This window comes from Punica granatum, chromosome 2 (genome assembly GCF_007655135.1).
Source record: "Punica granatum isolate Tunisia-2019 chromosome 2, ASM765513v2, whole genome shotgun sequence".
NCBI lineage: Eukaryota > Viridiplantae > Streptophyta > Magnoliopsida > Myrtales > Lythraceae > Punica > Punica granatum.
In genome coordinates this window covers 25,958,427-25,969,453 of record NC_045128.1, presented here as the reverse complement: position 1 = coordinate 25,969,453, position 11,027 = coordinate 25,958,427, and the positions used below count along the sequence as shown (strand labels likewise).

The window sequence follows — 11,027 nt, the reverse complement described above, 5'->3', positions numbered from 1 at the left end:
TATTGTCAAAAAATAAAAGGCGAAAAGATTAAAAAAAAAAAATCGGAGCTCCATGCATATAGAGGAGGAGGAGAGGCTTCTTGGGGCATGTCACGGTGGTGGTGGCCGCCAATAAGGCCTCCAATGTCTTGAATGAAAAGAAAAATTCGAAAAAAAAATAGGAAAGCGAGAAGAGGGGGCAATTGGGCCTCTCTGACAAGCATCATTGCCTCGGTGTGGTCGTTAATGACCTTGAGTAAGGAGTAACGGTCGCCAACAAGGCCTTCACTGGTCCGCTCCTCCTCACGATCCCCTGGCAGGCCGCAGGTGTACAATTATTTCTTTATATTTTTCAAATTTTTTAAAAGAATTTTTTTTATTTACTTTAGAAAAGCTTTTCGGACGGAAAATGTAACGATTTTGATTTATGATTAACGGAAGGACTGAAATTGATATCATAAGAGAAGATTGAGGACGTGATATAAGCCCAAAGAAAAATTTCGAGACGAAAATCAAGAAACCAAAATAGATGCGGTCCGGTCCATTCTCTGCTATTACCCTGTCACTGGCGGCCACCATTCGGACTCTGTGGCAATCGGTCACCGGCGACGGCCGTCCCCCTCCGTACAGCTGCTTGGCAGCAGCGGTTCCCCCCTTTCATCGAGTTGGCCGCCTCCTTCGAGCTGCTTAACAGTAGCCGTCTGTGGCTCTATTTCCATCTCGTCACCGGCGAGATCGTCACTGTGTTTGACGCTGCGGCATCTGATAAGCTCGGGAACATTATGCCCGAATTTTCTCTCCAAAATATCCTATTCGATTATGTGAGTTTATGCTTCGCTTGTCTTACTCTTTACTTACATCCATCGAGCACTTTCGTATTCATTTTGATCAGTATCATGATCTCTTATAAGCATGTACAAGTAGGTGTCTATGGAGATGGGAGAAATCCAACTTGCACTAAGGTGCTTGATGAAATGCTGAAACCAAAGTTTTAATTTCTGCACATGCTACGGGATTGTTAATTGGCTGCTCACAGAGTTTCTGCAAAATTTTATGTGTCTGGAGATGGATGTTTTCGCACTGCCCTGTCTCTGATGAACTCCAAATTGTTGGACAGTACGCTGATAATTCCATAAATTTGTTGTTGGAAGTTATGATGTGCCGGGCTCCAACAGTAGGTAGCTCAAGTGGATGAAAATCCCAGTATGTCTCCTAGCTTCTTGGGTCGAACTGCAGGGTTCACTCTCTTAATTCGGTGCTGCCAAGGATTCAACTATCATCAAAGTCGCAGTCTGGTGAATGTGAAACTGAAGTGGGTGAAAGATCCGATCCTTGATACAGTTGTTTCTCGTGAAAAGGACCTTAAAGCTGTGAGCTCTCTCATTTCGATAATATCCTGCGCTCAGAAATCCTGCCTCCCCATATACTGCCTCTCCCGTTGTAGGGGACAACTTGGCCTTCCCCAAGATCTGAAGCTCTCCACATTGATCCGGAGATACCCTAACATTTTCCGCGAGTTCTATGCCCTCGACAGTGGAGGCACACGTGTCCCGTGGTTTGAGTTAACTCCAAAAGCCCTTAGACTCCATGAGGAAGGGCTTGGTATTCTTGAGAACTGCCATATGGATTTCCTCAACAGGCTCAGGAGATTGCTTATGCTCACAAGGGATCTAACCCTTCCCTTACAAACTATAGACCAGTTGAAGTGGGATCTTGGTCTGCCCTATAACTATGAGGAATCTGTGATAAGAAAGAACCTGGATATATTCTCCTTGATTCGCCTCCCTGATGATCGTGTTGGTGTGAAACTTTTGCTGTGGGATGAAAACTTAGCTATGTCCGAATTGCAGAAGAATGCAGTTTTACAGGGAAAGAACAGTGACAAAGAATTGAAAAATGGTATCATTTCCTTCCCGATTGGATTCCCAAGAGGTTTTGGGCTGAAGAGGAAATGCATGGAGTGGCTCGAAGAATGGCAGCGGCTTCCTTATACTTCTCCATACTCTGACGGGTCCCACTTGGATCCTCGTACTGATGAGTCAGAGAAGAGGATCGTTGGTGTCTTTCATGAACTTCTCCACCTCACAGTTGGAAAGAAGACCGAGAGAAAGAATGTGAGCAACCTCCGAAGACCTTTATCTTTGCCTCAAAAGTTTACAAAGGTTTTGGAACGGCACCCTGGAATATTTTACATCTCTAAGAAGTCTGACACACAAACGGTAATACTTAGGGAGGCCTATGACCGGCATAATCTCGTGCATAAACACCCCCTCGTAGAGTTCAGGGATAAATTGGCAAGCATGATGAGGGAAGGATTTCTTGACAGAAGCAAAGGGCTTTATAAGAAAGAAAAACGTTCAGGAACAGATGTGCTGGAGGAAATTGGTACAAGTCGGACTGTTTCTGGAGATGAGTCGGGTTCTGAAGATTTGCTGTCTGATTATGATTCTGAGGAAACTTGTCCGGAGCCTTGTTAATGTCCAAAGATGATAGAAGGAGGCATAAAGGTGACGGCCTTCGCTGACAAAAGAAAACATGGTTCTCCTGTGCTAAACCATCAGAGCCCCCAAGTCAAGCTGTTGACTGTTAAGTCAGAGGTTAGTTTTCAACAATACTTTGTACTCTTAAAATAACTGAGTCTTGAGCTATTCATGTGCATGTCTTTTGACGGTATGCATTTAAATATTCACAAGTTGTACATACTACAAATTTGAAGTTGATAGTTGACTAGATGAACTTTTAACTTAATATGTTCTCCACTACTTGGGTGTGGGATAGTACGTTTTTAGGTTTTGCAGAAAATGAAAATGTAGCTTGTGCTTTAGTATATATATCCAAAAAGTCTAGCTATACATTTTGAGTTTTACCAAAATATAAAAGAAAGCTTCTTTAGTTGCAAAACTCATTACAAAATAGAAATCTTCCATTAACATGTACTTTAAAGGAAATGACTTGTATCTTCTCAAACAAGAATTGATTGTCATTGACAACATTTTTAAATGACGACGACATCTAGGCTTTGCTGAAAAATGTGATGAACAATTACTTAATCTCAAACATTACCTGCATGGAGCAGCTCAGGTTATATCTCTCTGTTATGTTTTTCTCTGCTATCAGGATGTTCTTGTTCATTCCAAAAGCACTTTGCATTATTAGTTTGAGGACTGAATCTTCGAAGCTCGAGAACTGTGTATCCTCTTACCTTCATGTAGTAATCTGGTGCCATTCTTGGTGATACTTGCACAGGGGTTATATGTTAGGTGCCAGAAGCGAATGCTACCATGGTTCTTGGAAACTCGAGAACAGAGTAACAGTTCAACTTCTCGACAAAGAAACTTCTCGAAGCAGCTGCCCTTGTTTTGGGTAATGCAATAATGCAATTTCGAAAGATGGCTTTGGATTAAATATTCAGTTCCATCTTAAAGGTATTCACCCCAATAATCCACATACTGTAGCATCGTGGTTATACTATATGTCAACTCTGCTTGAGCTCCGGATTCCAGGTCGGGTTGAATTTAAACAAGAAGGATTCAACTTGATCAATTCTAGAGCTAATCATCAGATTATTCCCATACAGTTATGGTACAATTGGAATGGCGCTCTAAGCCAATCTTAGGCAATTCACTTGGATCTCAAGTACTTTCTGCAGTATAGGAGTTTATTCTCCCCTATTCCATGAACACCCCCACAAGCCCATGGACCTAGGTAAGTCCATATGCAAGCATATGTGTGAGTGGCCTTACCAAGAACTACATGTGCGAGGGAAGATTCGAACCTATGATCTCGTGAATTATTCACAAAGTATACGCATGTCCTAATTACTTGCGCTAACCCTTAAGAGTTTCTGCAGTATTGTTACTTTCAAGTAATGCTGTCATTTTCCCTGCTCCTACAATTTGGCACAAGTAATCTCTGTAACTTATATATCTTCTTTAATCAGATATGAACAAATCGGCCTTCAAATGTGGACCGCTTAATTTACTAATCCGCCGATCTTTAGAAAACAACTCGGTTAAAATAAGCCAACACATTCTCGAGTCAAGATTCAAAGTCAGGCTAAAATAACATTTTTTAAATTATATTTCAATTTTTTGAAAACATGTCGTTTCGAAAATTTTCCATAATTACGTGTCAAGAAAGATCAAGTCCATTAAAGTGGCGATTGAACAGCACAGAAGGTCTACTATTAAAGGCACGTCGCTGTTGTCCTTTGCGCGAACAAAGACAGCAATTCACGAGTCATGAGTTTGTTTTGTTTCCTCGGCGCCGACAAAAGAAGACACTCTCCTTCCTTTCCGACGTCGTAGTATGAAATCAATATTTGACAGTAAAAACATCTGAATCATTGAAAATAATCGACGAAAATAATTTTTAATGGAATTAAAAGAGTGCGTAACACAGCAGCGTACGATTTCGCCTACTAATCAAGAGAGTGTCGGATTCGATACTCGTTACGGGATAATTTATGCCTCATTGTTAATTATATTATGATTTTTACTCTTTTGTAACAAAAAATTATCTGTAATGGGGAATAACTTCAAGGGGCTACTTCCATTAATCCCTCTTTGGGTACAGTCTTAAAAGAATCAAAGAACTTCTAACCATTCATTAAACTTTGCTTTCATGTAGCCGTACATTAAAATTGGATTGATCCCCTCCTATTATTATATATACCCCTCCCTAAATTCCTTAAAAAAAAGAAAAAAAAAAGAAAGAAGAATAAAAATCAAAGAATGAACTTGATTGTGTTGAACACATGAGGTCACCCCATGGCAAGGATGATGATTCATATACGTATATATGGAGTCTTAACCAACTAAAGATTCTCCCATATATATATGTTTATGCATGGCATGAGCCTTGGTTTTGTAATTAATTATGTTCCCGTTTGGATCAGTGACCGGGGCCCTTAGGGCTCGGCCCTGAAGCCAGCTGCTGAAGCCAAGACCCCATAGCGAACCTCGCCTTCTCATAGACGACAGATGCAAGGTGGTTCGACCTCGCAAAGTCTTCCGGCAAAACCCTCGAGGCTTCAACCATAGAAGAGCTGAAATTCACGACCAGACATATCATCAAAACAATCACCATGAAGCTCACTGACCTCCTTTTGCTCATCATCGTGCCCAAAAAAGGTTTCCGAATCTCCTTTATATCGGCTTGACGCGTATTGTTTTCTTTGGTTTTGCAGAGAGTTTGTGTTGTGATATGAAAACTCTGAATTTGGGTGGTCTATGAAGAGAGGGGTGGGGAGGCGTTGGCTATTTATAGTGAGTGGGTGGATTGGGATGCTGTGACTGTTTGGGTCTTACTTGGACTTTTCTTTTTTGATATATTAATATTATTATTTTTCTATTGTTTAATTCAAAGTGTTTGAAGATAATGGGTGGGGGGATATATTTGCGTGTTGACCAAGGATTGGAGATCTTGGTTGGGATTTTTGAATATTTCAGTCCTTGGGGAACGGACATGCGTCGTTCTTTGGTATGAATTTGTCAAGTCTGATGTGCGTCTTAGGGTTGAATCCTAGGAATTTTCGAGCAAATTCACTTGTTTTGAAACACCTAATTGCCCTGTTTCCAAGGAAGGAACGAAATAATTTTCGCTAATCAAACTATTCACGTTGCTACTAACGTGGGTTAATTTAAAAGGGCTGATACTTATTCTCTTTTAATAAGGTTTTGAGTTCAAGTGTTGTTGGTTGAAAAAAAAATTATGTTGGGAAACTTTACTTTTTAGTGGACCAATCCAACTCGAATTGAATTAATTGGGGGCCGTCGGACTTCCACAAACTAGAGTGTATATCGAAAACTATCCGTGTTCTTTTATTATTCATTTTCTTTTAGTTTACTGAGTCCTTAAGTATTTTTTGTAATGAAAAAAATTATCCCATTTTCTTAAAAAAAATTTATTAATTGATGTCTTGAGATGCTTTATTGCTTAATAATTTATTAATTGAGACGGGAGAAATTTAGCGTATAATTATCTCAAAAATATAATTGCGCAGTGCTTAATATCAACTAGATTTATCGCGAAACTCTAATTAAACTTCGATGTCCGATAAATACCCTGATTTTGAGTAAATTGCTTTTAAGTAAGTTACTTAAGAGTAAATTTGATTTAATATATGTTCAGTGAATTATCCTCATTTTCAGTAAATCAGTTATGATCTCTGATCTGGATATTTTTAATAACTTACACAGCTATTTAAATTGAGTCTAATTAAATAGCAAAGTATATAATTGAACTTCGACTAAATATTTAGTTGAAAAAGAGGTACCATTTTAATATTTGTAACATAAAAGCTTTCTAAAAGTTTGGCACTAAGCTAGTCCTATATTTCAATTCCGGATTAACGGATATGGTTCAGTCTCACCAAAGTGTTTATGTCCTCATAAAATTTATCAGAATATGCACTTACTATAGTGTCAACTGGCGTATTGGGGAGCCGATATAATTGACACAATTGCATGGGACTGGATCCACAAGAGTCCACCAGCTCATGTGATAATATACTTCGTATATTCTATCATTTATGCAACATTTTTAGTTCTTTCAATTGGTTACGATTTGCTTAATGGGATTTAATCGAGTGATACTTGCTTTCAGATTGAAAGAAAGAGGACCGTCGTTCAATTTCTATCAAAGTGTTCCTTTACGTCACGTTCTCCTATATCTTACTAAAAGTCTATATGCTTTCTTGTAATGAGAAAAGTATATTTTTATATATGTGTGTACTATTACTATGTCATGCTAGGAAACTTGGGGTGCAAATGTGAACTAAATAACTATTTTTCGCAAATGCCAATTCAAAGTGATCTAAAGTATAGAAATATTAGTCACCAGATCAAAAGTCAAACATGTGCTTCCTTTCTGTCCTACTAAATTCTCCTCTTTTGAGAGACCTTTCTTTTTAATTTAATTTAATTTATTCGATGTGTACTACCTTTTTTGAACAAATAAATAAACAAATAAATAAATAAATAAAATAAACTATTCTATGTGTTAGCATCCAGGATGCTTGGATCCGGCAGTTCCTTGCTTGTGGTGAATTCTACCCTATCTCTGGTGGACTGGTCCTGGCCTCCCACGACCATCATATGTATTATCCTTCTTAGGCTATGAGTCTCTTGAAAAACAGATCATATGACGGTTTGGATGTGCTAGGATTAAGTGGTCCTTAATTAGAGGGATCAAACAAGCATCCCAAACCTCGGATGGCGGTGATAGCTAATAGGTGACTAGGCTTTAGGCTGAGGTGTAAATGCCGGAAGGGCCTAGTAGGTCACCTTTGGTACAAAAGAAGGGAATGGAACCGAATGATTGAATTTGAAAGAAATACAACGGTATTATGAGAGAAAATTATGTGATTTTTCTTTTGTTGATATAAGAATACATGATAGATCTAACTAAAATATTAGACATCTAGCCTATCTTAACCCTTTTTTCTTTTGGATAAGTTGAAATATATATAGTTAATGCTAAATGCAAATTCACTGTTGTGGCGAGGGTAACGAGTTAAATATCTTTGTCTTTAGATTTTGAGGAAAAAATGTGTATTTTTTGCTGTCAATTACTAGACCAAAGATTCTAAGAAGAGTTGTAGCTACAAAGGGTCGGTGCCGAGTTGAGAGTCGATGGGAAGGCGCTGACAACCTTTCTGACCTAGGGTTTGGCCTTGTGCGAATGTTCCCACCTCTTATTCATCGCGCACTCATTCGGTAACAACTTGTTCTAGTTCGTTTGAGTCATCTTACTCTTGTGCTTGCTAGTGTTCATTTCAATCAGTGTCTATGTTTTGTATCTATTGGGTACCGGCAAACAATCTACCGACTGATTCCTTCTGTTGATTATGTACTTTTTCATTGAATTGGTCAGGCAATATATATGATGATGAGAGTACTTTTAGCTCAAATTTTGCTGATGATGGTACATTTTTAGCTCGAATTTTGCTGAATGAACATATAAGAAAAGCTAAGGATGATGGAAAAGTTGAGAATGATGAAAAAATAAGAATGATGGAAGATCTAATTTTCACTTCTTATAATTGCATTATCAATTCTACTCTTACACATATTTGAGCTCACACATTAGGTATACCTAACTGTTTGATAATGTTCGCATTAGGTATCTTTGGAGCTCAAACATCGTTAAACAATTAGAAGTCTTTGGAGTCAAACGATAATTCTCGATTAGCTCAAACGGTATCTAGCAACATCAATTTATAAGGACCTTTGGAGTCAAGCAATTAGTTATTATATGAGTAGTAGTGATATTGAATTAGAAATTATTTCATAAAGGTATTAGGAATTATGAATATTACAAATTAGGTATGTTTGGAGTCAAACGCTTATTGTTAGTTATCGTTTGTCAAACGGTTATGCTTCAAATGGTTAGTCGCTTTGCAAAAATACTTAATTGAAGAATACAATGAAGATTTGCAAGGTTAGGAGTCCAACAATTCATACGATGCGTAGCTCAAAAAAGAAAAATACATTGAATAAAAAATATAGAGTGGAAGTTGGACAGATTATTTTATTACCACAGTAAGATGTAAGACGTATATCACTTTCCCTTCTATTAGAATATAAAAAATGCGCCCCATTGGCTAACAGTCCTCTGCACACTCTCCTTACTCTCTCTCGCACGTCATTACTATTTGTGTCGATCCTATCAATATGATCAATTATGATTTTTAACAGTTGCAAAAAGTATTCCTCTTCCCCATTAGATTGCTCAAAGGTAGCAAATGCTTAATGAAGTACTAAAAAACACAGCTTGCACATGCATTTGCTGAGTTGGACACTCGTGATGAAGTAGTGTATCTTGCTCTCATTAATGAAGAAACTATTAATTTTCTAAAGTACTTAAGAATGAGAAACGACACAAATTTACTAAATTGCTTAAAAATCACAAATGATGCAACTTTGTTATGAGTGCTTAAATATAAGAATAACACAAATTTCTTGAAGTGCTTAAAAATGAGGAATACAACAGCAATACAATATTTTTTTTCAATTTTAATGGTGAGTGTCTGTGTGAAGTTATCCGAAGTCAAGATGCTAATCCTCTTCCCCCGCCCCATGGCAATGAGTTTTCTTAATCCGGCAGGGTCACGGATTGCTCCGCAGTGCATGTTATCCTGCTCGACAGGAGAAGGAAGGAGGTGTCATCCAGTCAGAGACACTCCAGAAGGTGACTCGACTCTTCCAATTCGAAGGGTGACATTCGCGGTTCCATGATCTACATGGTTATCAGAATCAGCAACAGAGAAATCAATTTTTCGGTGCAATCGAAAATATTTACCTATACGTCAATGAGTCTCGAGACGTCCTAGAAGAGGACGTTATGGGTAAACGAAGTAGCTAGCAGCAAAGAAGCACCCGGAGAAATGGACAATATATGGACTACGTCTCTCACGCTCAGGTCCTGCACAGAAGGATCGCTCGAGGGACTTGGTTGCATCTAACATAGCCTGGACCTTCACTACGAAAAACCTTAACAGACGATTGAGCATAGTCACAGTCCATCTCAAAAACGCACAAGTAAACTACAATAGAAGAAATGGGCAGGGCGTTTCGAGATGTCGAGCTTCCAAAATGGTTGGCCATGGAAATATGACCCTTGACCCAAGCCACGGCCATACCCTGCACTGGCATCTTTTCATCATCGATCAACACATTCGGAGCGCCAGCCACCATCTGGTTGACTGGCAGAGCTCCTCCGGCCCTGTAGCTATAAAACTTGAAACAATATGAGATTCTTGCATATATAATGATTTTGGAACTCGTTCTCCTCCAATAAATCAGCGGCCATGCTCTTAGGAAAACAGAGCAAGAGCGATCAGATACAGAGCGGGAAGGGAGTGACAACCTCTCCGCTCTAGGAAAATTGATATTATTCTCCCCTCTCTTTCCTCCAATGTTCAACCTCTCCGATTCTTAATTTATTAAAAAGATAAAGTATGGATGGGAGAGTTTGGACGTGAATGTACACCCGTTAAGTAAATGAACACATCAACCCCAAGGGGTTTGGGATAGGAATTGTGTGAGTAGTTTACCACACTGTCTCCTCAAATTCAAATTCTTTTGAGGTCTCCGCACAGCTTCCCGCCAATTTATCCGTCTCATGAGCTCGTAGAGTGCGGGATGGAGGGGATTAGTCGGGCTGGGTAAAGCCCTAATACCTCTGTAATGATCTAGTATAAAGAAAAAAATAAAGCGAAATAAAGAGGCATATAAATTTCACTGTTGATGATTGAACCTAAAATCTCTTGATACCGAACGACATATTGTGCCATTATACTATGAGCCCTTCCTCAGTTTCTCTTTATATTAATAATGAATATGTGACGAAATTTGAAACATAAAACTGAGAAAATATAAAGAGGGTATAGGTAAAAAAAAATAAATAAATGTATTTTTCGGTTTTTGCAATTTTATATTTTAATGAGAAAGATAACGAGGGGGCTTGATCACCAAAAAAAAAAGAAAAGGATAGTGGAATCGATTCTTCTTTTTCTTAAGGTTATAAACAATCTATTTATTTTTAAATTTTAAATTATTTAATAAAACAAATATGTATATGGATGAAAATTTTCTTTTTAATCTACTCTATAATATAATAGATAAGTAAACAATTGTACTAAAATAAATTATTAAATTAACAAAAAATTAAAGAAAGATACGAGAGTATGATCATACTCTCTCTCACAATGCTCTTTATGTTTTTATAAATTTTCGCATTCAAGCTTTAAGTACTGCAATATATTTCTCTGAAAAATGTTCAACAACGACCGATCAAATCTGTTTTAAAACTTGTGATGTGCATACATCAAAAGTATTCGGGTTTGACTTTTGTCGATGGACTACTTATATCCTTTATTTAGATTTTTATTTTCGTAATAATAAATTCATGAATCTCATTTGTTAAAAATAAAAAGGGGGGAGAAAATACACTATGGATCCAAAATAGGGCCCTGAATCCTAATAAGGCGCAAAAGATAGGACAAGTAGAGGATATGAAAGAAATTTCAGGGGTAGAATTTGAAT

General features: G+C 37.9%; 1 protein-coding gene across 5 annotated transcripts; it reads left to right on the top strand.

Moving 5' to 3' along the window:
• The first annotated feature begins 517 nt into the window (after nt 1-517).
• On the top strand, nt 518-3,810 carry LOC116196488 (protein WHAT'S THIS FACTOR 9, mitochondrial). 5 transcript variants are annotated; one of them, XM_031526231.1, is made up of 3 exons: nt 518-800; nt 1,097-2,576; nt 3,226-3,810. In XM_031526231.1, exon 2 carries the CDS (start codon nt 1,185-1,187, stop codon nt 2,454-2,456), a length of 1,272 nt encoding a protein of 423 aa, XP_031382091.1. In that variant the 5' UTR covers nt 518-800; nt 1,097-1,184; the 3' UTR covers nt 2,457-2,576; nt 3,226-3,810. The 5 variants fall into 5 exon arrangements, with proteins under 5 accessions (XP_031382091.1, XP_031382090.1, XP_031382087.1 ...); XM_031526230.1 differs by having other exon boundaries at nt 1,045-2,576; XM_031526227.1 differs by having other exon boundaries at nt 904-2,576.
• The last annotated feature ends 7,217 nt before the right edge of the window (nt 3,811-11,027 follow it).